The 27,063-nt window shown below is 35.4% G+C and overlaps 4 protein-coding genes across 13 annotated transcripts; all 4 read right to left on the bottom strand.

Annotated features, from left to right (window-relative positions):
• Window positions 1-214: 214 nt before the first annotated feature.
• LOC108986717 (28 kDa ribonucleoprotein, chloroplastic-like) lies at window positions 215-4,376 on the bottom strand. The gene is made up of 4 exons (XM_018959424.2): window positions 3,693-4,376; window positions 3,467-3,568; window positions 874-1,155; window positions 215-621 (listed from the first exon to the last, which is right to left on the bottom strand). Exons 1-4 carry the CDS (start codon window positions 4,254-4,256, stop codon window positions 559-561), a joined length of 1,011 nt encoding a protein of 336 aa, XP_018814969.2. The 5' UTR covers window positions 4,257-4,376; the 3' UTR covers window positions 215-558.
• Window positions 4,377-11,701: 7,325 nt separating this feature from the next.
• On the bottom strand, window positions 11,702-16,222 carry LOC108986725 (probable galactinol--sucrose galactosyltransferase 2). The gene is made up of 14 exons (XM_018959435.2): window positions 15,811-16,222; window positions 15,286-15,548; window positions 15,098-15,188; window positions 14,954-15,002; window positions 14,776-14,867; window positions 14,553-14,660; window positions 14,331-14,450; window positions 13,827-14,237; window positions 13,598-13,739; window positions 13,280-13,347; window positions 13,012-13,146; window positions 12,582-12,808; window positions 12,405-12,493; window positions 11,702-12,320 (listed from the first exon to the last, which is right to left on the bottom strand). The coding sequence occupies exons 1-14, from the start codon at window positions 15,990-15,992 to the stop codon at window positions 12,024-12,026; spliced, it is 2,274 nt and encodes a 757-aa protein (XP_018814980.1). The 5' UTR covers window positions 15,993-16,222; the 3' UTR covers window positions 11,702-12,023.
• A 291-nt stretch (window positions 16,223-16,513) lies between these two features.
• LOC108986727 (putative pentatricopeptide repeat-containing protein At5g37570) lies at window positions 16,514-21,173 on the bottom strand. 10 transcript variants are annotated; one of them, XR_004802353.1, is made up of 3 exons: window positions 18,771-21,173; window positions 17,677-18,672; window positions 16,514-17,113 (listed from the first exon to the last, which is right to left on the bottom strand). XR_004802353.1 is itself a non-coding variant. In XM_035693697.1 (2 exons), exon 1 carries the CDS (start codon window positions 21,124-21,126, stop codon window positions 19,426-19,428), a length of 1,701 nt encoding a protein of 566 aa, XP_035549590.1. In that variant the 5' UTR covers window positions 21,127-21,173; the 3' UTR covers window positions 17,276-17,892; window positions 19,398-19,425. The 10 variants fall into 10 exon arrangements, 1 of the variants encoding a protein (XP_035549590.1); XR_004802356.1 differs by having other exon boundaries at window positions 17,718-18,672; XR_004802358.1 differs by lacking the exon at window positions 16,514-17,113 and having other exon boundaries at window positions 17,276-17,892; window positions 18,466-18,672.
• A 3,515-nt stretch (window positions 21,174-24,688) lies between these two features.
• On the bottom strand, window positions 24,689-26,809 carry LOC108986707 (aldehyde oxidase GLOX-like). The gene has a single exon (XM_018959417.2). The coding sequence runs from the start codon at window positions 26,739-26,741 to the stop codon at window positions 25,023-25,025; it is 1,719 nt and encodes a 572-aa protein (XP_018814962.1). The 5' UTR covers window positions 26,742-26,809; the 3' UTR covers window positions 24,689-25,022.
• Window positions 26,810-27,063: the final 254 nt, after the last annotated feature.

Raw genomic sequence — 27,063 nt, 5'->3', positions numbered from 1 at the left:
CATCTATCCATGCCAACTACCCCCTCTCAGCCCTTTTATTTAATTTTTTTCGAATTTTTAAATGTTATTTTTTAATTATCAGTGATAAAGAAAGTCGATTTTGGGGAGAGTAATACCAAGTTATGGGCATTAATCATTCTCGCCTATTACCTGCAAAATGTGCATGCTTACAATTTTTTGGTTAATAAAATACATTGAAAAATATGCATAAAACTTGAACACAATTCCATGCTTCCTGGCATTACTACCTTTGAGTAATTGCACATGCTCCTCTCCTCACACCCCCAAACGCCAATAATGACTAAAATTCTATGAAAATACACGTTGAGGACTCCACCTATAGCTCTTGTTTTCCACAGAACATAAGACTATAGAGACAACAAATAAATCAGACAAATTTCTGAAGTCAATTGTGATTTTTGCATAATTTAAACTGGGAATGGATAAAATAAAATGAGACCATCAAATTAAAAACTAAAACAACTTGACAAGAAAATTTTCACCATGGTAAAAGACACTAGCACCAGCAAAGCTTTGGATTCTTCATATTAGCCCAAGTCAGAAACTCCGCCTTGGTCTGTCTTCGGCAACATTCACTCTAATTGCCCTCCCATCCAAACTCTGCAGCACCAAGACACCCAAAGGTGATATGAGGTATAGATTTTGGATACATCCGACATAGACATAACTAGTCCTCAGAACAAGTCCTCAGGAACCCTATATGCTTTTGGCCTTTTATCAGCCATCAGGACTAGCAAGATGCAACTTACAGAATATGATAATTTGATGAAGTAATATTACAGAATATGCATTATGGGACGAAACAGAACTTTTCATTAAAGAAAGAAAGAAAGAAAGAAGGAAGGTGAATACCTGTCCATCAAGAGCAGCAATGGCATCATTCCTTTCAGTCTCACTTGACATTGTTACAAAGCCAAAACCACGTGAACGGCCACTCTCTCTGTCATAAACTACCCGAGCATCTACCACCTTACCATGCTCACTGAAAAGCTGTTCCAGGCGACCATTGTCCACATCCCATGGTAGGTTACCAACATAAATTCTGAAGGAGGGTTCAAATGTGCGAGGGGGGCGTTCTGGTCGAATTCCTCTTGGAGCAGCCTTGTTAACAGTCAATGGCCTTCCATCTAAATCCTATTCAAAGGAAAAAGATAAAGATAAACTCAGAGACAACACATCCATCAAGATATATTGACAGGAAAAAACATGTGTTTGTTGTGTACATGTGATGGAAGCACAGTAAAAAATATCATTTGGAGATGGTCATGTGGGTAAGGTGTGAACAGGATAAGACTAATGCTTCCAAAATTATATATTGTAATAGATTAGGTCAGATATTCTAGAATACTGAAAAAAGGGTGAAAAAGAAGTACAAGAAAGGCTGCATTAATGACCAACAAAACTACATTACCTTATAAATAGTATGATAGCTACATAAACTATACACGACACATTTTAACCTTGAAGCACCTTTCCTCAATAGGCAATTCACCTACTAACAAGGTTCGATCCTCATATGCCATAAATTAAGATCACTCTGACCTGACAATGTACTTTACAAGTCTGCACTGAATGCGTTTATTTTTTCTTTTTAACATTTTTTACAGAAACAATCGGATTAGAGGTGAAACTATGTTTTTGCACAGATTTTTTCTTTTTTTTTTTTTATTTAGTCAAATTGTCATTCTGCACCTTTTTTTTCATATTAGAACCCTAACCTCGTGTATATTGCTCTTAGAAGGACATAAATAAACCTCATCCTTCCATACATCACCACAGCGATGCAACCTCTATTTTGTTGTCTACAACATTCTGGCACCAGCTTTGCATTTCCTACTAACCTCATAGCGGAACACCTTAGGTTGAAGTTCCTCCAAAGAAGTCCTTGACCAAATGAGCAAATTCCTTAAGCAATCATATGACTTGATGTTACAAGTTTCAACGTAAGTCAGGAAATACAAAAGCCAAAAGTACAACCGTGGGTTTCAACTTGCTATTACTCACCGACAAAAGTAGTTTCCGTCCCTACTTATTGCTATTAGCAAGTCAACAGTAGAATCATAAAACCTGTATCTCTGGTAAACATCTAGCAATTCCACTCATAAGCTCCCAATGCTGGTTACTGAAACTTGGCCGCATATGAGACACATACTGTCATGGCACTAGAACCTTCATTTACTTGTGACACAAACCCATCAAATATTTGCAGCATAAGATCAATGAGTACTTTGGGAGATGGTGAAGGTGAGCCCCTGGTCTGTTCAATTAGATGGTCAAGGCAACCTGTGAATCATTCCAAAGCAGCATAAGATCCATGGGTACTTCTGCTCATTTAGATGCATACTGGAGACCGCAACCTTCAATTCAAAATCTAAAGCTGGGGAAAAATGTATCTTCTCCGCTCTTATCCAAGTCCACCCTTGCATCATTTGATCAGTAGAACATGGGGAGATGGTGAAGGTAAGCGCCTGGCCCTCACCTAATTATGGGAGAGGGGAGGTGACTTGAGTATCAAGTCTCTCTTTCGTTCAGCTTGTTCCTCATCTATTTGGGACTGTACAAGCAACTCACATGAAGACAGAGAGGGGGGTAGGGTCCTCATTGAGGGTAGCTCTGCTGGATGTCCATTAGTCTACCACTTTGTCTTCTAATCTCAAGTTTCACCAAGGACAAAAAAAAAATTTGGAATTAAACCTAGAACCGAGTGAGTCAGAGATCAATAATAAGGATTCAAATGCATTGGCTCATAAATGCTTTCAATGTATGGATCCTTCTTCTCATTCCAGTTGCTGCTGTCATTGCAACCCCTCTCTTCAGTTCCATGTTTAAGGATTGACACTCATGGATTTGGCAGGAGCCCATCCAAACTGTCTATAAAACATAACTTTCGGCTAGTTTGCTATTTGGCTTTGCAAGTCTTAACTTGTCAAAGTTGCACATCAAAGTTATCCTCATGGTTATGTTATGACTAACTTACCCCCTAGGGGTTGGCTTAAGTGGTAAAGGCCTTGGTCTTGGAGGTATGCTCCATCCGGGTCTAAGGTTCGAAACCCACTGTGTGCAAACAATCTCTAGGGGCCATCAGACTGAGAGATTTTCCTCTTAAATTACCCGATGTGCACTTATGAGAAACTCAATGCCAAGGGCCTGTACACCCAGGATTAGTCGGGACGTTGTTTTTGAACACCCGGTGCCAATAAAAAAAATGTTATGACTAACTTGCTCTCGGGTTGGCACCCTTGCAGATATTTTTATAAACAATTTTCCCTTCTTAAATTGTATCACACTGTATTTTTTCATATCCATTCTTAATTTCTTGAATTCCTATTCAGCTTTATTGCTTCGTGTATACACATGCTATAATTAGTGATATCGCTAAGAAAAAACTGAATAAAAATTCTCTCAAAAGAGAAAGAGAGAGAGAGAAGAAGAAGAAGCAACTTACATAGCGGTTGAACGTCCCTACAGCCTTCTCAGCTTCTTCAACAGTACTCATAGTCACAAAACCGAACCCACGACTCTGATCAGTCTCCCTATTGTATATAACCTATAACCACAAACAAAACAATAATACGTAAACCAAATAAGCTACACCCATGTATCATAACCTCCACAAATTCGTAAACCCCAAAACCAGCAACTTTGCAAAAACCAAAAGCCATAAACCTCACCTCAGCAATCTCCACGGTCCCGGCCTGCTCGAAAAGCATAGCCAATTTCTCACTATCAACGTCATAAGGCAAATTTCCAACAAAAAGTTTTGCATCTTCTGGAGGCTCTACAAACTGTTCGTCCTCTTCTTCTCTCTCCTTAAAGTCCCCATCCTCACCACTCTCTCCCTCTGCTTCGACGCCCTCTGCTTCGACGCCCTCAACGACCGAACCCTTGGGCTCAACTTCCCATTCATTTTCCCAAACGGTCTTCTCTTCCTGTTCAGTAGTTTCTTTCTTTTCATGGTCAATGGTGATGGTGTTGTTGTCTTCTTCTTGTTGAGCCCAGTCTGAGGTCTGTGCTACAAAGGTGACTATAGAGGAAAAGTGGGTCTTGTTTCTGAGGGAGAGAGGTGGAGAAAAGAGTGAAGAAGAGCGAGAGCAAGAGAGGTGGAGGTTGGTGGGTTTGAATGGGACAGGGATAATTCGATATGGGTTTTTTGTGGTGGTGCTTAAGAGTGAGGACAAAGTGAATACGCATGATGATTCGGCCACTGAAAATGCCTTTGTAGCTGCAGAAGCCATTTCTACACAATCAGAGAGAGAGAGAGAGAGAGAGAGAGAGAGGGGCAGGGTTTAGAGGAGGGATGAGGATCTGGATAAGGGGTTACAGAGGACCAGTCGAAAGCCGTCTGGTTAGTAGGTTTCTCACTGGTACTCTGGTTACAACGACACTATAAAATGTGTCGTTCAAAGAGGATTTCGTTTACAAGTTGATGTATGTCGTTCAGCGCGACAAAAGGACACCGAAAAATATCTCAAGTACAGATCTCGTTGAGTGGACATTGTTTGAATGAAAAAGATATAATACGATAGTTTGGCTATGCTCCCTAATTTATACTATTTAGGTTGTATTTAAATGTTGAAATGAATCGAGTTAAGTTGAGTTAAAATAATAAATTATTATTAAAATATTATTTTTTAATATTAATATTATTTTAAGATTTAAAAAAATTGAATTGTTTGTTATATTTTGTGTTAAAATTTAAAAAAATTATAATGATGAATTGAGATGAGTTAAGAGGAATTAAGTAACCAAAAGAAGTCTTAATTTATCTATTGATATGGCACCACTTGCCACGTAATTTATTAAAAAAATTAAAAATATAAACATAAATAGGTAGAGAGAATCTAAGGTTTTCATCATCTTTTTGTATTTTCTGTGTCATTTTGTTTTGAATATTTATTTTTAAAATTTTTTTAATAAACCAAAAATAAAATAAGATGAATGATATTTACAGTTTTAAGATTTGCAACTCACTTTAGAAAAGTGATTAAATCTAAAACCTACATGAAAAGGTTTTTTTTAATAATGTACCTTATTTTTTTTTTTTAAAAGAAAATGTACAGAGTTTATCATTGTTGCATACCTTAAAACTGTATTTAACATTATTCAAATAAAAAAAAAATGTAACTCCAATAAATATATTAGGTCTCAAAAAGAAATTAAAAAAAAAAGTGATTTTTTTATGATTTTTAATAGCGAGGTTCACTTTTTTACAAAAAAGCATATGCCAAACCTATATATTTATTTGAAACTTACATAAATCATTATTCAAATAAAAAGCCAAATGGAAAATAGAATCAAGATATTTTCGTCCCATTACGTCTTGAACCAATTAGAATCTTAAAAAAATGACAAATTGCAATACAAGACCCAACTACATTGTCACACACACCTAACTAAAAAAGTTAGTGTAATAGATTATTAATAGATACAACTAACCCATCATTTTATTTTATTTCTTATTTTACTTTATTTGACTTATTGCAATTCTTCACATCTAAAACGACCTTTCATCTTATTATCTTTATTACCACAACAAACTTACTCCATTTTTTGACATTAAAATTAAAAGAAAATGATTGATTACTAATTCAATATTTTCCTCTCCATCTTTAATGATTATTTGTCTCTTTGTCTCATGATCAAAAGACTTAGAATTTTGAGTACAGTAAATGGAAGAAAGCTGATATTCAGCTACGAGGTTGGATAAATGCCACCCTCTCTGATGAAGCCATGGGCCTCATTATTGGCCTTGAATCTTCTGCCCAAGTCTGGCATGCTCTCAAGGAAGCGTATGCCTAGTGCTCAGAAGAACAAGAGTTTCATATTTAGCAACAACTTACTCATATGAAACAAAAGAATATTGGTAATCTACAGGAGTACCTTTGTAAATTCCAGAGTGCCTGTGACAGCTTTGTTGCCATTAGCAAACATGTTAGTGACAGATCCAAAGTGTTCTCTCTTCTCAATGGCCTCAGTGAAAAATATGATACTTCTGTCACCTCAATATTGAAGCCCCCTACTCCCTCTTACAGAGAGATTCTTCCTCTACTTCAGTCTTATGAAACTTGCGTTGCTGCTCGCAATAGAGACAAAGAAAATACTTCTCATGTTACCTTTTATGGTCAGAAAAATCATGGCCAATAGAACAACAAAGGAGTAAGCAATGGCCACCAGAATTTTAATTCTCAAGGTAAAGGTTTTGTTTAGCATGCCCAGAAAAATAATTCTAACAATTTTACAGCTTCCTCTACTTCAATTTTACAACTACCCCTCGTCGAAATGATTTGAGATGCCAACTGTGTGATCGTGTTGGTCATGACATATGGTCATGTTGGTACCGTTTCAATCGAAATTTCCAGCGACGTGATGTCAATCAAGCTCTTGTTGCCCTTACTCTTGACAATGGTGTTGAGGAACATGATTGGACAACAGATACTGGAGCTACTACTCACATGATCTCGAATGAAGGTTTGCTTCATAATCTCAAACCTTACTTTGGTAATGATAGGGTCATGGTTGGCAATGGCCATTTAATGAACATCACACAGAGGCATGGCTATAGTTGGCAGTGGTCCAAATAAATTAGAACTCCATGATGTTCTTCTTGTTTCAGACCTTGCATGGAATTTGCTCTCTGTAGGACAATTAACTAACAATTATCCTGTTGCTTGTGAATTTACTGATGTGGAATTTTGTGTGAAGGATCTGAAGACAAACAGCATAATCCTCCAGGGCAATAAATACGCCAACCTCTATACTGTTAGCACATCCAAATCGGCATTATTTTCAATTCGCTTTCAATCAGAAACCAATAACGTGTGGTACAACCGTTTAGGTTATCCTCATCATGACGTGTTCCAAAAACTTCATTCTCTTGGTTTTATTTATGTTTCAAACTATTTAAAGGACCATTCTTTGTGCAATAGCTGCCAAATGGAAAAGCTTAGTCGCTTCCCATTTACTGCTACTACAACCAAAACCAAGCTTAGTCGCTTCCCATTTACTGCTACTGCAACCAAAACTTATGGTTTATTTGATAAAATTAGTTGTGATCTTTAGGGCCCTACCCTAGTAAACTTATCAATGGCTTTTCCTATTATGCATGTTTTGTGGTTGAATGCAGTAAATTTATTTGGTTTGTTCCTTTAAAATGAAAGTCAGATTTCTTTCGTACTTTCTATCTATTTGTTAAGTATGTTACTACCTAGTTTAATCGCAAAATCAAGATTTTATAAATTGATGGAGGCGGTGAATTTGTCAACTCAGAAATTAACACTCTCTACAAGAACATGGTATTAAACATCAGATTTTGTGCCCCCACATGCCACAGCAGAATGGCATGGCTGAAAGAAGACACCGAAATATTTATGCTCTTTCATGCAGGAGTTCCCAAGCGATTTTGGGTTGATGCCTTCCGAACAACAGTGTTTCTCATCAATAGGATGCCTTCTACTACATTAAATTATGATTCTCCATTCTTTCGATTATACAATGCTTATCCTGATTATGCTTCATTACGTGTTTTTAGGTCTAAATGGTTCCCTTATGTGTGGAATAATTCCAAAACTAAGTTTGATTGCAAATCATTGTCGTGTGTCTTCTTAGGCTATAGTGAAAAATACAAGGGATATCGCTGTGTATACCCTCCTACAGCTAAAGTCTATATTTCTAGGAGTGTTGCCTTTGATGAAAACTATTATCCCTTCAAGGATCCAGGTTCCTTGCATGCTTCGTCCTCACCAACCTAGGTCTCGGACTATCACCAATGGCTCAACACTGACCCTCCTTCAGGTACATCTCTTATCACTCCTATTTACTATGGTTCCACTAATTCATATCATATGCAGTTACGTATCCTAGTTCAACAAGATACTTTTCCAAGACATCCTCAGGATTCAGGGAACACATCTCTTCCAACATCTGCAAATACTCATGACCTCTCTTCAACTCCAGCCGTACAAGCTCAAATGAGGACTCCTTTTCACCCAACCATCAATCTGTGCAAAGTGAGTCTCGCTCTCATACAATTACTACTAGGTCTCAAGCAGGTATATGTAAACCAAATCCAAAGTATTCAAATTTACATGAGCTTTCAACCATTCCTAAGGAACCTAAAACTATTAAAACAACCCTTAGGCTATGTTTGGATAATGAAAATACCTCAGCGCTTTTCAAGTATTCTCGTACTATTAGAAATACTCCACATGCCAAACAACTTAAAATACTCTCAATGGGACTCACAAACTCACTTCAATCTCTACTCATAACTATTCACAAACATTCTATAATATTTATTATTATTATATATAAATAAAAATAAAATCACTATAATATTTATCACTATTAAATATAAATAAAAAATAAAATCAATAATATTTATCACTATTAAATAAAAAGAAATAATAAAATCAATAATATTTATTGCTATTAAATATAAATAACAATTAAAATCACTATAATATTTATCACTATTATATATAAATAAAAAATGAAATCATTATAATATTTATCACTATTATATATAAATAAAAAATGAAATCACGATAATATTTATCACTATTATATATAAATAAAAAATAAAATCACTATAATATATAAATAAAAAGTAAAATCACTATAATATATAAATAAAAAGTAAAATCACTATTATATATAAATAAAAAATAAAATCAATATAATATATAAATAAAAAATAAAATCACTATAATATATAATAAAAAATAAAATCACTATAATATTTATCACTATTATATATAAATAAAAAATAAAATCACTATAATATATAATAAAAAATAAAACATTATAATATTTATCACTACTATATATAAATAAAAAATAAAATCACTATTATATATAAATAAAAAAAATAAAATCACTATAATATATAAATAAAAAATAAAATCACTATAATATATAAATAAAAAATAAAATCACTATAATATATAAATAAAAAAATAAAATCACTATAATATATAAATAAAACATAAAATCACTATAACATATAAATAAAAAATAAAATCACTATTATATATAAATAAAAAATAAAATCACTATTATATATAAATAAAAAAATAAAATCACTATAATATATAAATAAAAAATAAAATCACTATAATATATAAATAAAAAATAAAATCACTATAATATTTATCACTATTATATATAAATAAGAAATAAAATCACTATAATATATAAATAAAAAATAACATTACTATAATATTTATCACTATTATATATATGAAAATAAAATTATTATAATATTTATCACTATTATATATATGAAAATAAAATTATTATAATATTTATCACTATTATATATAAATTAAAAATAATATCATTATAATATTTATCATTATTATATATAAAAATAAAATAAAATCACTACAATATTTATTAATATTAAAAAATTATTATAATAAAATCACTATAATATTTATAGAACCCACACATTTTTCAACTACCTATCCAAAAGTCAATAACTCAACATATTTCACACATCCAAACAACTCAAAATACTCTCAATGGGACCCACAAACTCACTCCAATCTCTACTCATAACTATTCACAAACATTCTCAACATTTTTCAAGTATTCTCACTACCCAAACGTACCCTTAAACATGCTGGCTGGAAGCAAGCTATGCTTGATGAAATTGCTGCTCTTGAAAAAAATGACACTTGGACTTTAGTTCCAAGGACTCCTTCAATGCATGTCATAGATTGCAAATGGGTTTTTAAACTAGAATTTACCTCAGATGGTACTTTAGACCAATTGAAAGCACGTCTAATCACAAAGGGGTTCCACCAAATTGATGGTGTCGATTTCTCTAAGACCTTCTCTCAATTATCAAACCTAGAACCATCCGTACAGTTCTTACGATTGTTTTATCTAAGAACTGGCCGATTCGTCAATTCGATGTGAAAAATACCTTTTTACATGGTACTTTGCGTGAAACTGTTTTTATGGAACAACCACCTGGTTTTTTCAATGAAAATCTCCCAAATCATGTCTGTAAATTTTCCAAAGTTTAATACGACTTAAAACAAGCTCCTCAAACTTGGTTTGATAAGTTTAGTCAATTTCTTCTTGCCAATGGCTTTTTCTATAGCCTCTCTGATCCCTCTTTATTCATTCTTCATGAAAATAATGAAACACTTGCTTTACTTCTCTATGTTGACGACATTATCTTTACTGGTTCCAACATCTCTCTCTTAAATCATTACATTTTCTTGCTTCATTCTACATTTGCCATGAAGGACCTCGGTCCGTTGCATTATCTTTTGGGGATTCAAGTGACCCTTACTACTAATGGTTTGTTATTGTCTCAAGAGAAGTATGCAACTGACATTTTAACTCGTGCGACTATGATGGATTGTAAGCCAGCTATCACACTAATGAGCACAAAACATCAAGCTCCCCCATCTGACCCCCCTAGATGACCCTTCCAATTATAGAAGTCTAGTGGGTGCACTTTAGTATCTCACGCTTGCCAAACCTAACATATCCTATAGTGTCAATTTTGTGTTGCAATTCATGCAAAATCCATACGTCTCCAACTTCCAGATGGTGAAACAAATTTTCCGCTACATCCATGGTACATTGCCACATGGTTTACGTCTCCAACGATCTGTCAAACTCAGCCTCTATGCATTCTCATATGTTGATTGAGTTGGCAGCAAACAGACCCGTCCCTCAACCACAGGTTATTGGACTTTTCTTGGACCAAATTGCATTAGTTGGTGTGCTAAGAAACAACCAACTGTTGCCCGCTCCAACACAGAAGCTAAATACAGGGCCATGGCCCATACTGCAGCCGAGCTCACATGGTGGACATTTATCCTAGATGATTTTCGCATCCCGCTTGAGCAACCTTCAGCGATCTTCTGTGACAATTTGAGCTCCCTTTACATGACCATCAACCCAGTTTTCCATAGTCGTGGCAAACATATTGCTATCCATTATGTACGGGAGCAGATGGCTAGTGGCAGACTTCGAACCATTCATGTTCTAACAGACAAGTAAATCGCCGACATGTTTACCAAGCCTCTTCTTCAGGATCATCTTCAGCGCTTATACCAAACTTGGCCTCACAAGTCGGCAAAGTTTGAGGGAACATGATAAGATACCAACCCCTAACTTCAGGGCAACAAATATTGCCTCCAGCAACAATTGATTCAATCAAGATCAGTATCTACGTCTATTTAGAATTCTACAACTTATATGGCCAATCCCACCTTACATATATATCACCAATGGGTGTTTTATTTCCTTTTTACTCTTGTATAAATCTGACCATTGACGTCAATAGCTTAAGTTTAATTACCAATCGTGAGAGAAATAATTCAGCACATCCTTGCCTTGTTTTTTTTAATTTACCATTTTAGCTTCCTTATCTCTTAACTACTCTACTTTAATTATTTCAGCCCCTTGTGTGGATCGACTAGTTATAAATTTATAAGAAAAAATAACCTAAAATATAATAGATTGGCTAAGTAAGTTTCACATTAGATGTGTATCAAGTGAAATTGGATTATTGGTATTGGAGGGGTAGCCTTCACAGAAACAAATCCTTTTGGTTATCTGATGATACTCGCCCAAATGGCAATATAACTTATGGGAGTCAACCAGATAATCTTATCTTGGGCCCCAATGTCATGATGGTCAATACCAGAAGATGAAGAAAAAAACATCTTTTTCATTTTGCATAGTTTAATGTACTTACAATACTTAGAATTTCTCCAGAAATGAAAAAAGAATGCTTTTCTATGATGCTTTCCTGTAAAAGACTGTAGAAGCAACTCACACTGCTACTCATTTGAAAATATCCAGATCAATTTTTGTTTTTGGGAAAAAAATGGATAATATTTGTGATACACAGTAAAATATTCAAGCAAACAAGTTTGCATTATACTTTCTACCAAGACTATTTGTATGATTCACATGAACCAGAAGATGTTGATCCCATCCAGTACTCCAAAGTTCCACATCTATTGCATAATTTCTCAGACACAGATGCCTCTGTAGTCAAACTCAATCTCTCTTAATTTGCATTCACCTAGAAGTTTAACTGTCAATAATCCATCATCAGCGTTGTATGTGAATTGCTCTTCTTTCATGTCCACCACACAACACCTCGGTTTAGTGCTTGAATAGGCTCCAAACCGGCCACAGCCTCGTCCTTTGACTTTAATTGTGCATTCCAAAAGATCCATGGTGCAGTTCAGAGCTTCTACTGCCCCTCCTGAGTTGTACATGTCAAGCAATCCTAGTGGAGTGAAAAGAAGACCATTTCCAAAACCCTGTTTACACCAAAGTGACATGATTTGTGTCAGACTAAATAGAAAGATGCTTCATTACAAATAAATGTTTCTCAGACTACTTACTCTGATTGGTGAGATGGTATATATTTCACATTTAAGAGTTCGCAAGGACACCTCAAATTTTCCTTTCTTTGGCATGGTAGAAAGGGATCCTGAAATATAAGGAACATAATGATATTCTGGTCAAGTTGATATTAGGCATAGTTTGTGGTCAAATGAAAGATGGAGTAGAGAGTTAACCTGAATTAAAGGCATATATAGCGTAATCTCCATTCCACCCTTCACCTGCTATCTCTTCAAGAAATTCAACATCTTGGGGACTAACTTGACATGAGATGGATATAGAAGTAGATTCCACACTAGATGTCTCTTGAGCTACTTCTTTCAGTGGCCAATTACCTGCTCCTTGGCAATTGAAAACACCAATGACCCCTGATAACTTATTCAAGTTCCATATTTTCAACAAACTGCAAAGAGTCAATGCACACTAGTGATTAGAACACACTGATTTTAAATTGAAACTGATAACTAAGTGATTATAATTCACATTTTGTTACAAGTTTGAAGTTTTGAGACAAGTGGTAATTTGCTTTTGGGATTGTGGCAATTGAATAGAAACAATGATTCAGTCTGCAAACCAAGAGAAGATGAATGTAAGAAATTAATATACCTTTTTCTATCCATAACTGGGTCTTCAAATAAACAATCTCGAGTAGGCCGGCCTGCATGTCTAGCTCTTAAGACTGAACCATCAGGCAAAACTAGCTTTCTGAGGATTTTGAAATCATGATTGCCAGGCTTATCACTGCAATGAAATTTAATACCACATAAGGTTTTTCTTCTTCAAATTGGAAAATAAAAGTTTTAACATAAAATGTTATATCCTCTTCGAAATAAGTGAAAAAAAAAATCAACAGTCTCAGACTTTTGTGTATCACCTTACATATACCGCACACCCACCAATGGCTCTTGCTGCAGCATGAAATTCAGCTGTTTCATGTTTGCTCTGAACGAAGATGGAAAAACTCTTAGATTATGTAATCTATATGGTTTTAAGCTTCCACTACATAGTGCAAGAGACTAGAATTGGATGATTGTATGGGTTCTAATTCTCTGTGCTGGTTTTCAAGTAGTAATTATCCCGTTATAAATATTATGTTATGAGTCACTAGAGATCAAATAATTTAGAAAAGTTTATGCAAACTAGTTCTGGTAGTTCCATGTGAAAAGGGAATAAAATATCTAGGATGTCTTACCTGAAACATGTCCCAGTCTGGCACCACAATCTCCCCTAGAAGAAGACTATTAAAAGCCACAGATGCAACATGCAATGTCTGTAATGTTGGTTCTCTTGGCATGAAATCCTCTGATGCTCTCGCAACCGCACTCTTCTTTGAGCTGAAAGCACACAAACTCATCAGAAACTAGATTCTAACTTGTCAACATAATTTAGTCATGTTTCTGAAACTAAAAAAGTGGGCACACCTGTAGATTGTGTCTGAGTTGAGACTCATGCTGCAAATTAGGTTGTTGTCTTTAAAGTTCCTTGCAATAGATTGCTCAAGTGCCTCTTGATAGCGTTTTGTCAATGACACCCGTCCGCCATACCCAGAACCTAATTTTTCTATCAAATTCTGAACATCAACTTTGACTCCATCCACACCACTGCTTGCAAGATAGCCGTGAAGATCATTATAAAACTCAAAGATGTTTTCGGGATCTATAAACCCAACTCCATACTTTTCCAAGATGTCCATGACAATGTCTCTGAGGTTCCCTGTGTTACCAGGTGATTGAATTGGATAGGCAATCTTTGGGTTGTACTTTTTCAATGTTTTTGACAAGGGAAGCACGCCTCCCCAATAACCAGCTAAAGCGTGCCACACATAAACAAATCTGCATGGATATTTAAGTCCCATGGTCAGAATTAATGAAGTTTTCAATAAGTTAAACAGAAAAGAATTCCCATATCCAGATTTGGAAACTGACTTTAACCCAAATTTGCCTTTGATGTCATCAATAAAATCATGTAGATCAATGCATGAATCATCTGAACCTGGACTCTTGAACTTACTGTTTTCTTTGATATCTACCAATCTGGCGGCAAACCTATTCATAACCAAAGGGCAAAATGGATAATTAGCTGACTGATACAGATTACTCCTAGTTTATGGAAGGGATATATTCTTATAAAAAGAATGGAAGTCTTACTGTATCCCTTCAATAATTGGTTCACCTTCTTTTTGGAACTCATTTACTGTCTCTTGCCATCCATCGTCAATGATCAGGAATTTAGGTGAACATCCTCCTTCCAAGAAACTTCAGGACAACAGAACACAAGAGAACTGTCATTCAATTAATAAATAAGTTTCAGATTGGGTGCAGCTATTATTCAAGTAATTGACAGAAGAACTTGTGAGTTTGTTATTTGTACTTTTGGAGACCCTCTTTGATCCGCTGAGGACTGACTTCAGTGTAAAAAGCATCCCAAGTGCACCATCCAAACCAGTCCAGATGCGCTGGTATCTATGAATCCAAGCACAATAAGTATATCAATTGCATTGAAATGAACCCACACTGTCAAACTGGTTAAGTATTCAGATCTTGGTTACCTTTTTGTTTTCGATGTGGCTAAAAGTACATTTGTGCTTCTCTAGTGTCCTACATCAGTATACATGTTTAAGTGTAAGAATATGCGAAAATGGCTACTTTATGTTGAAATCAATATGAAGAGGCAATGTAAGTAGTAAACATACTTGACAGAATTTGTGATAAGTTCAAATGGGTTATTCCCAGAATTTATGAATACTGCTTCCAGTGATTGGGAGGTTAGAACATTAGCATCTCCTGATTTTTGAAGAAAAGCAAAATAACAAACCAGATAAAAAATGAGATCTAGTTCAGCACATGAAACTAAAGGTGGTTAATAGAAGAGCCAACTGACCACTTTCAATGCAGAATTGGAGCTCATTTTCAGGAGTCCCTTGCAAACTTGTCCTAAATTGACCATCCAAAACAGGCAAGAAGAGAATGTAGGTGTTTTCGGTATTTAGATCAGAAGAAGTCTCATTGTTCAGAACAGATACTTGTCTTGCTTCCAAGAGAAGCATTTGCGTTTCCATGGGAATTTCACAACCAGATTTTCCAACTCGTGGTATCATCCACCAGAGTTTTACTCTAAAGAGAGACAAGAACTTAAATCCACGCCTGTAAGGACCTCACAATTTTCAAGTTAAACCATAAGGGGAAAAATAAAGAAGACAAGTGCCATTGGTGCATACATTCTTCACATTGAATTATATGAAACAGTATGCAGTAATCAGGTCTACATTTCTCTGCAACATAGGTTTTTGCTTTTATGGGACAAAGGTAGATGTAGTCTTTGGTGCAACCAGCTCAGAGAGCTGAAAACAGAGAAATGCATTGAAAAAACAAAGGAAATGGGGAGGCAGAGAGTTAAGAAACTCACTCAAGAACACCAAGACTGAAAACATGACGCGAACTTGGAGTAGATGAAGTTGCACCAATGAAAGCCGCACGCCCGGAGCTAACCGGAGAAACGATAACATTATCCGGCACCCCTGTCAGCACCACCCTTCCCCCGACCATGAAACATCCATCCTCGACGCTCGGCGTGGCTGTGATCGTCATTTTTAGCTCCAAACAACACTACCACTCACAGCTTGCTTTTATAGTAAGGATGTGAATTATTAAAAAAGGTTAAAACTTGGGAAAGAGATTGAGATTTGAATCAAAGTCATAGAAGAAGAAATTTAACACGTTGGTTCGAATAAAGATTACGTGCACGACAACTTAAAGCATGAAAGATGCGTGTGCGCACGTCTGAGTGACCTGTTTGGTTCTCAGGAAAGGAAGATGCAATGGATAGAGAGAGGTGGTGGCTATTTTATTTTATATCTTATATTTACTTTGGAATGTTCAAAGACTTGGACTTCCGGGGTCTTGTCGATCATCCCCATGCAGTTTCAGCTCTTTATACAGATCCCTATATTTCTTATTTGATTATTTTATATTAAAAATAATTATTATTACATCTTTATGTCGGCTTTTCAAAGCACGAGAGGCGCTAATCTGGAGAGTTCGGAATGGATAAGACTTGGGGTTTAATCGACGTGGATATGACTCTTTCTCAAAGAAAAAAACACTTTTTCTCATTCATAACTTATGCGTTACAATGTTTTTTGAAATTAATACAATGCATAATCAACTCAGGACCTTCTTCAATCCGCACAATCTCATGTTCACAAGATATGGCTAACTTTGATAGTTGATGATGTGCAGCTTGATTACCCTCTCTTTGAACATGTTGGATTCTCCACATCTCTTTCCCATGGAAAAGAGCCTTAATATCTTCTATAATCTGTGACCTTACCATGAGCAATCCTCTTCATTCATCTGGACAGCTTTAACCACTGCAAGAGCATCCCCTTCAAAGATAACATTTTCTATCCCTATCTCAATACAAAGCTCTTAAATCTTAAAAGAGGCTTCATTAACGACATAGAAGCATCGTGTTTACATACCTAAACTCCTATATGGATACAGATAAAATCCAAAAACCAAGGAGCTGTAAGAGTTCTATCCTACACGATATAATAGTAGTGATAGCAAAGCTACATCAAGTGTCAAAAACTATTTTTGGTGTAATAATGGAGATTCCAATAACGATTTACATGGATCATGATTGATGATGGCGGAAAATAACTGACGTCATCAAGCAGTGAATAGTTTGGGTTGGTGTAGAGTACCTCCTGCAAGAACAAGAAGACAACCACCAGATTAAGTTGATTGCTGGAGACGTTTGGATTCGCAGGACATCTTAGTTCATCTCAACTCATCTCACTACTATTCATTACTATTCAACAACTTTAACTCACAAATCTCACTACTATTCACAACTCATCTCATTACTATTCACAATCCATCTCAACTCATCTCAAGTCATTTTCGAATCCAAACGTCTCAAAATCAATTGAAGTGGGCATGAGGGAGAAAATAATACTGTATTTTTGTATTCCATAGTCGATTTTTTGCAGAATGCTGTTAAATTTCATAATTAGGTTCTAAATTTCTAGTAATAAAGGTGAGTGATAGCATTAGTGAGAAAATTTTGGGGTTTAGAGATTAAGTTGTTCAAACAAAACCATTTCATAGTTAAATTTTTAAGAAATTTTCAAATGATAGAGTCCATTCTTCAATTTTTTTTAAAAAAAATAAATTTATTTTACTCATAATAGGAATTCATTGCACATGCTAATTGTTCATGTAATTATTTTGTTAACTTGTTTGGATCATTTACACTCATGCCTCTAACCTTTGTGTTCCCAAGCATGATTTTCATGAAGGTAACTTAACTGTCCTGTGCTGCTTTACATGACAAGCTGAAGAAGTCGAAAATAAACTTGAAGTAAATTAGGCTTGCTTGATCATTTTGGCAGGTGAAGGGAAAGACAGCCTGACTAGAAAAGGTGTGGCACTTGTTGAACATTGTTCTCTTCTCTCCTTGCGGCAGTGGCAGCAACCACGATTTCTGCAGTTCGACTCATTATTATCAATATTCAGAGGAATATAATTTCTTTGCAAATACATAAATGCGTTAATCGTTACGGTATACTACATATTATAATTCACAGCAGCAAGATAGCTTATATGAAGAAAAAATGTGCAGGAAATGATCCCTTTTAAAGTCACAAGTGTAGTAGAAATGTTATAAACTATATGCATATAATGTTAAAACCAAAAGGATGTTGATGACTTCACATTTCCCGCTAAACTACAACAGTTTAGGACTTGGTAGTGGGTTTGTTCTGGAGAGGACCAATCACTAGGCAAGACTTCATCATGCTAGAAACAACAGGATAAGAACATCAAATAATTTGCTAAACTGATAATGTTAAGGCCATTTCCAAATATAAAACCCGCTCAATTAAAGGGATGTAATATTAGAAGCTTTCCACAGGTTGAAAGCTAAAACAAGCATCTCACCACAAAAAGTTTCAAGTACTAAGGTCAGAAGCATCTAGTAGTTTTAGTGACTTGAGCCACAAATGAAAGTCACAGAAATGGAAAATTCTGAAGGTTTTGACCATATTGAAATCGTTACCCCAGGCATCAGCCAAATGGACGCTGTTTTGACAGAGAAACAGTGGGTAATGGCCCTTTGGAGTTATCATATACAGAACTGATCGCTGCAATATTTTTCTTTTGAAGAACTATCACAGCTCTCTCTCATTCATCGTTATTGCAGTGTGCAGTTCTGTTGAACATCGAGACAGCAATCATTATCTCTTTGCAGAACAACATAGCTTTCCTATATCCCAGCAGTTAAGGACACAAAATTTTCTGTTAAGGGCCTCAATATGCCTATAATAATATTGCTTAAAAGTATTAACTTAGACCTTAACAGACCTGTAAACATCAGAAAAAGAGAGCATGTCACTACATGGGATGTGTCACCAACGTTTTCTTGATACTCCAAGCAAACTAGCCACAATTCAGATTCCCGTTTGCTTTTATCTAGCTCAGATGGACCTAACAACATGTAAGCCGTCAGCTCACAGAAACAATAGAAATAGTTTTCCTTGCCATCTTTCCTGCTTCCTGGGTAAACATACCTTCTAGGGACCAGTAAAAGAAAGTAGTATAAGCGAGAACAGAACCCAATGCATCTCGTAATGGAAGTTTAAGTACAAATGGAGAGAACTTAACCCACCATGAGTTTTTAAACAAAAAGGTTTTATTGGCACACATTATTGGCAACTTGCAGCATGTGGTGCCAAATGTATCGGTTGACTGCCTTCAAGTCATGCGGGCCAACAGGGGCATGGAATCTGTGATTATCTTGAGAAACTACTTGCTGATTTTTCAACAAGTTAGCAGACAAAGTTTTATTAAGGAATTTCATAGGAGATTAACCATGCTATTTCAGGACTTGAATCCAGTCTTTATATAAATTGTCAAAGCTGAGGGTTAAAAATGTCATTCAGAGCAGAAAGTGTGCATTTCTTATATTTCAGTCCAATGATGAAAGCTTACCAGGGTTTTGCTTTAAATACATAAATGTTCAGTTATTCGCTTGAATTCCATGATCACAGCAATTGATCTCAACCCAACTGCAACCAGGAAGCTTAATTTTAATTCTCTCCTTCATTGCTTCCCGAATCCTTCTGGCCTCGTCCCACCTTTCCCTTGAGGCATAGATACTGGAAAGAAGCATGTAATTCCCAGTATTTTCAGGTTCTAATTTGAATAGTTGCTTAGCAACAATTTCCGCAATCTCAACATTGCCATATGTTCTGCATGCTGCAAGCAAAGCACCCAACGCTCCAGGCTGTGGCCCCATGGGCATGCTTTCCACTAATTTGTAAGCCTCATTAAGTTTTCCAGCGCGTCCCAGCATATCAACCATGCAAGAGAAGAGATTAGCATCAGGCACAATCTTGTGATCTTTTATTATGCTTTCCCAATATCTCATTCCATCTTCGAAGAGCCCTGCATGGCTACAGGCAGTCAGTACTCCAACAAATGTGATTTGATCGGGTTCAACATTTTCTGCTAGCATTCTGTGAAATATTTCCAGAGCTTTAACCCCATGACCATGTGAAGCTAGACCTGTGATTAGTGCACTATACGAGAAGACATCCTGCTGGTGGATCTGGTCAAACACGCTGCATGCCTCTTCCATGTTACCGCACTTTGCATGCATATCTACTAGGGCAGTTAATACCAGATCATTCTGCTCAATGCCTTCTTGTTCCACATAAGATGCAATCCAATTTGCAATATCTGCTCGGCCTAATTGTGCCGATGCAGATATTACTGCAGTTATAGTATAAGCATCTGGTCTTACATGTGCTTTCTCCATCCTCCGGAAAAGTTCCAGTGCTTCACTTGGTCTCCCATTTTGTGCACACCCAGAAATCATTGCTGTCCAACAAACCAAACTCTTTTCCGGCATTTCATCAAAGAGAGCTTTAGCCGCATCAATGAGCCCATTTTTAGTATAACCCACCAACATCGCAGTCCAAGAAACGGAATTTCTCTGAGGCATCCTATCAAAAATAGCACGGGCCGAATCTAGATCTCCACTATTTACATAACCCACAATCATTGCATTCCAGGATATCACATTTCTGACCTGCATCCCATCAAACACTTCTTGGGCATTTACCATATCCTCCCCAACTCTGGCATGAGCCCCTAGAAGAGAATTATAGGACACAACATCTCCTTTTGCACCCAATTCATCAAACAGCTGACGTGCCTTCTCCAACGAACCACATTTACCATACATATCAATCAAAGCATTCGAGACTGGAACACACACACCAAAACCCGTTTTCACAACGTGTCCATGGATTTCAGTTCCACGACAAAGATCATTAAGACAGGCGCAAGAGTTAAGCAAAAACGGGTATGTAAAATTGTCTGGTCTAATCCCAAAAAGAATCATCTGGGCATACAAATTCAGTGATTCAGAACAAAGCGACGGAATCTTGGAGAAAGCTCTAATGGCGTGGTTGAAGAGAGAGAGATTTGGGTGAGAGAAAGAAGAGAAGACGAGACGGGAGTACAGAGGGGAGTAGAGAGAGGCATAGAGAGAAACGAGAGTGGAAGCTAAGGAAGCGTTTCTGTGGAGATCAAAGCGGAAGATGTGGGCGTGGATTTGCTTGAGCTGAGAGAGGGATGAGCATGTTTTTAGCAGAGAAGCAGCTACGTCGGCTTTGTTGTTTGGGTGATTTTTGAGAGCCATCGTTTGTTGCATTTTTCCAAGGCTCGGGATTTTGACAGTTCGTTGGTTCAACTGTTGTCTTTCCCGGGGTTTCCTTCAACTTGTTTGGAATTAAGGGCGTGTTTGGTGCTCGATTCTTATTTTAATTACTTTCCATCTATATTTCTCTTTTAATTGGATCAATCAATTTGACTAGAAAATTTTAGATCTATAAATCAACATGTACTAATAAACTACCCTTTTTTTTATTTTGAATTTATTTGTAAATACTTTTGTTCGATTTATGTCAATTCAAATTGAATCGGTAAGATACCGAACCGGTTTTAGTAAATGTTTTGAATCATTTATTGAACTACTTCAATCGTCCGATTGAGGCCTATTCAGACCGTTTCTAACGAATTCAAAACTATATTTATTTTTATGTTATCTTACATCTAATTTTTTAATTAGTACAAAAATATGATTGAACTAAACATATATTAACTTTTACATCATTGTATTCAATAAAAATTACAAAAAAATTGAAAGATAAAACATGTAGTTTTTTATTTTCTTTAATTGAACAAAATAATTAAGACTTAAGAGATGAATGAGTATTTTACATTAAACTTGTTATTATACATAAAATACTACATTTGTCATGTGCTTATAACTTAATGATCTTTATCTTCTTCGTATATGACGCAAAAAAAAATGGACAACTGAAGTTATTTATATTTATTGAAACTTTTTACATTTATATTATATTTTTATTGAAACTAGTCAATAGAATTATATTTTATACTTGTTTGTACATGATATAAATGTTTCAATTGCATTGTATATATTTTTTAATACTTTTTATCAACATTGAAATAATCTATTCAAAATTTTAATGAATTTCAAACCTGACTTCGATTTTTTTTAGCCTTACTTTATAAAACCTCGAAAGCACTACAAAATACCTTATTATTATTATAGTATAGAAATCGGATTTTTAAATACTAGGCCTTGTGAAAGGGAACTCCCTATTGAAAATGAGTAATACTTTAGACAAACTCCAAATGAAGAAGCCTTATACAAGCTTTTTCTAAAAAAGTGGACCTTGCAAAGAAAAGGTTAGTTTTTTGTACTTTTCATGTTAGAGTCTACTTTTTTATAAAAAAATTTGCGCAAGACTTGTACATAAGGCTCTAATCGAGCCGAGCTAAGCCAGTCTTTGGCTTGCCAAGCTTGAGCCAGAGATTGAGATTTTTTTTTGTTTAAGTTCGACTCGGTAAATTAAATTCCCAACTTGAGCTGGGCTTGAATTGTTTATTTTTTTAATAAGAGTTTATAAATAATAAATTAGATACATAAAAAGATAAAAAAAAATCTAATATTAAATTTGTACAACTAACAAATAGAATTTCTATTGAATTATAAGATTTTAAAAATTTATAAATAATTAATATATAACTAGTTGATATTTATTCATAATAACAATATATTATATGTCTACAAAAAATATTAATACATACACATAATATGATAGCATATATCTATTTCATATATGGTTCTCACATACTAATATATGAAATTATTAAATCTTATCGACTAATTATTGTACAAATTATAAAATATAGCTATGAAGTATATTCAATATATAGACATAAGTAATTAGGTTACATATTATATATTTAATTATAAAAATTCTATGCTTATATTATTAGCCAATACATATATATATATGTATATATACATAGGTGTATATATATATTTATCAATATATGAATGAGCTTTAATCGAGTCCAACTAGCAAGTCGACTCGAGCATAAATGAGCGGGTCTTAGCTGAGTCGAGTTGAGTCGAGTTTTATCATATATGTCATTTACTAATCGAGCGAATATCTACTTTCATGGACGAGTTTTTTTTTTCACGAGTCGAATAAACTTATTCATTTACAACCCTATTTATTCATTTGTGGCTTGTATATATAATTATTATACTATCATCTTACTTCTATTTAATTGTGTTGATGTTGTATTATACGTGACATTTATATCAATTCTTGTTTTTGTCGGAAAAAAAAAAATGGATGATTAATGACTAATATCATTTTAGCGTAAAATATGAGAATCTATATGACCAATTGAGATCTTCTCTACCCAGTTTTGGGCATGTATGCTTATAGGTTTTTTTTATGTGGGTTTTTTGAGACATTTTATGTGACTTTTTTATGTCTAGTATTTTTGGCTCTTTTTAAATTATTATTTTATCTTTTTTATTTTAAAAAACACGTTAAAAACAGAAAAACAGAAATTTTATTATAAAAAAAAAAAAGAAAAGAAAGAAAAACTACTTCACAAGGGGAAAGCCACCATGGGTTTTCTTCATACAAATTAATGTTGTCATAAAATTCCTGCATCATTATAATTAAATTGAAATAAACTTGCCAGTTTTGAAAGATCATTGTCCTGATTATTGTGCAGTGCAGACTCTTCCTTAGAGTACGATTGAGAGCTGGCCCACTTAATTCAGTTCTTAGTTATAAGAAAGGGCTTTGAAGGGCAAGCCCATGGCCAAGGATGGTCCGGATCTATGGGCCCCATCAAGGCCTCTGCTTTTCATTCTCGCATCAGGCCTGCATTTGGTTTGTCGTTTTCACAATGAAGCAGTATTGGATAAGCCAACAGCCCAATTACTGGCCCGCCACTTTGGCGGAATGCCACTTTTACTATGCCGTAAGAGCATTTTCATTGGCTTAGCCATATTCCAACTTTAGCTAAATTTAGCTAATATACCCTTTAAAAGAATGTAAATTTGATTAAAAGCTAATTAAAGTAGCTTAGCGAGAATTTTATATTATTTCTCACTCATTTGTGTATAAACTTTGTATATATTTTGAATTTGAAAATAAGTTAGTTTAGGTTGATAGATGGATTTTTATGTATTTTAATATATATATAATGTTGAAAATTATGAAAAATAAAAATAAAAAGTATTTAAAAAATAAATAATGTATTAAATAAGTAGATAAAAAAATAATATTTTTTTAATTATTATAGAAAGTGAGATGCTAATCTAACGTGTAGTTTAAGTTTTGAGTGATTAATCAAAAGTAAAAAGTGACATATTAGTCAAATTTGTCTAAAATTTTGCTTAAACTAATGAGAATCTCTAACGAAAGTAAATAGGATTATCTCTTTTTCAAATAAGTAATTTTATATGCAAACATGAAATGCGTAAATGTCGCGTAATCGCTTTAAAAAAGAGTAGAGTCTACTACTAAAAAATTAACTTTTTTCATGTGAGTCTCATGTTTTATTCACTTTTTTCAAAGTAATTGCACCGCAGTTTTACAATTCACGGTTATAAATTTATTTTCTCTTTTCAAATAAAGTGAAATAAATTTGTTTTACTTTGAATCTATTTCATATAAAGTATATCATATTAACGACCGTTCATTTGGTGCTCAAGGGAAACAAACTAGCCAATAAAGTAAAATAGATTTATTTTACTTGAGAAATAGAGTTTTTTTTTAAAAAAAAAAAAAATGCAAAAACGTAGAATGAGACTATAAAAAAAAGTCTATTATCAAGTCGGTGTATAGAGCACACAATTTGTATTACTTAAATGGTAAGATTTGATTTGTAAGATTCAAATCAAAACAAATTATGCCATGTAAACATTTTATTAGGTGTACTCTATACACTGGCCTAAGAATAGAAATTCTCATATAAAAGAAACAAAATAAAATGACAATGCTAGTTCAGTTGTTTAGAAATAATAATCATAATTATGACAGCAGAAGCTAGTCATGGCATTACCAGGTCACTCCTGGAAATTTATGCAATGCCTAATTAATATTTATGCATATTAAAGTGACCCTACTCTCTTACTGATTAGTGTATTGTCTACACAATTACCCTCCACTCCCCAGCTTAGGATTTCCCAATTAGGGAGGGATCTCAAGCATCTATAAACCTCACCCATTGAGAAAAGCTTGGAATTCCATCATTCACAACTGTGAGCATGTAATAACCTGAGGGAGCAACATCAGGAGATGGAGGGGCCTCCACCAGTGCATTTATCCTTCCACCCCCAGCCGTCGCCATGGTTCTGCACCTCAGCTTTAGCATCCTTTGGTTCATAGATATGGAATGTGTAGTGAATGGTGGTGCATAAATGTTAAACTCCAAATCCTTGCTTGGCTTCCTATCCAACCAAAACCCTACACCAAACTCCTCGCCATGTTTGACCCCAAAATTCTCACCGGAAGCATAGTGTACCGTCACGTTTTGTGGCCGGTAATGGTGAAATCGCCGGTCCATGTAGTGTGGAACAAATGCTTGTAGCCTAAGTTCAGTTGGGTAGGCCACGTTTCTGAAAGTGTACCTATTGTTAGGGTTACTACCTGCAACTAAGACCCTCCCATCAGGTAAAAGAATGGCTGATGAATGATACATTCTAGGTATTCTAGTGGCTCTCAGCACTGAGAATCTTCTCCCAAGTTTTTGGTGAGGTGTGTATAGGTAAGGTTGGAGGGAAGCATTCCTTGCATTATTCCATCCAGCACAACCATGTTTTGCACCATTGATGATCAAGACATGGCCTGTTGGGAGGACTAGCATGTCGTTTAGGAGACGAGGTCCGGGCATGTTTTCCATATTCCACTTGTGTTTATTACCTGTGATCACCATTCTTCCACAAGAACTCAAGCCCTTCAAGAATCTCCCTTCATTGGCGGCCCTAAAAGCTCCAGGAGTTGAACCTCCACACACCATGACTTCCACCTTTTGGAACTTGTTTTTGTAGTCTAGTGGAAGAATTACTGAGGAGCCAGAGCTCGGGTAGTTCCTTGCCCCAACCTTGGGAATCCGAGGGTAGGTCTTGACCACCCTATTCTGTCTAGGATTGAAAAGGATAGAATCTCGATTTGCAAAAATGAACAAATTTCCATCAGAAGAAAGGTGAAGGAAGGGATAGAGGTTGTTCCCTCCTGCATTCCGATCATAGGTTCGGTGCAAGAATGGAAGATCAAAAGCACCTTCATTAGGGGACCTTTTAGGTACAAATTCATAGGTAAAAGCCCTTCTTCCACCCACAACAATCACCCGGTCATTGCCAGGGAGTAGCTGATTGGAAGCATACCAACGATCACTTCTCAATAATCTCCCCGATTGCCTCCAATCACATAAATGATCCCCACATGGCCTAAAGTATCGGATACTTCGAGAACCCCTGCCATATCCACCAACTTGTAGGAGTGTTCCATTGCTCAAGAAAGAGCCTGAGGAACACCAAGGATCAGTATAGAGCCTTAGAGGCCTAATTTTGTTGCTAGAAATATCATACTCAACTGAGTGAGCATAGCATGAGGAGTCTTGCAAATCATCCCTGGATCCAGTGCACCTTCTTCCATTGAAACGATGCTGAAGCCGATACGCAGATGGGCCTGATCCCGTTTGATCAAACATCAAGACAGTGTTGCGGTTTGTCAATGCCATGTGCATGGCCACCACACCAGTGTTGTTTAGGAGGAGCAGCCATTGCCCTTGATTGTGTTGCGAGAGCTGGAGCTCTGTAGTAGCCACAGCACCACTAATAAATCCAACACAATGAAATAACAAAAACGCTGCTATAATCAAAGATTTGAAAGCAAGGGAATGGTGTTTTTGGGCAGCCATATTTGAGAGAGAGTGTCCAATGTTGTGTAATAAAGCTGTTTTATTAATGAATATGTCTATATATCCATGGCTGTGTGGTTCACTTCGAGCAGCTTAAATAGACAAAAACAATTCAAGAAATGGGACTATACTCTAGGTAAGTGTCATGCATCTGGAACGAAAGAAGCCTGCTAAATTTCAGTCTCTTCATCCCAAAATATTGTGCATTTTTTACGTAAATCAATCTTGTTGTGACAGAGTGTGGGGATTATTTTAGTATTAGGAGGGTCTTGGTGCAACCCAACTTATTCGACAGTCATGCTACCATGCACACTGAAACTAA

This window comes from Juglans regia, chromosome 9, assembly GCF_001411555.2.
Source record: "Juglans regia cultivar Chandler chromosome 9, Walnut 2.0, whole genome shotgun sequence".
Lineage (NCBI taxonomy): Eukaryota > Viridiplantae > Streptophyta > Magnoliopsida > Fagales > Juglandaceae > Juglans > Juglans regia.
This window is presented reverse-complemented; position numbering and strand designations above follow the sequence as displayed.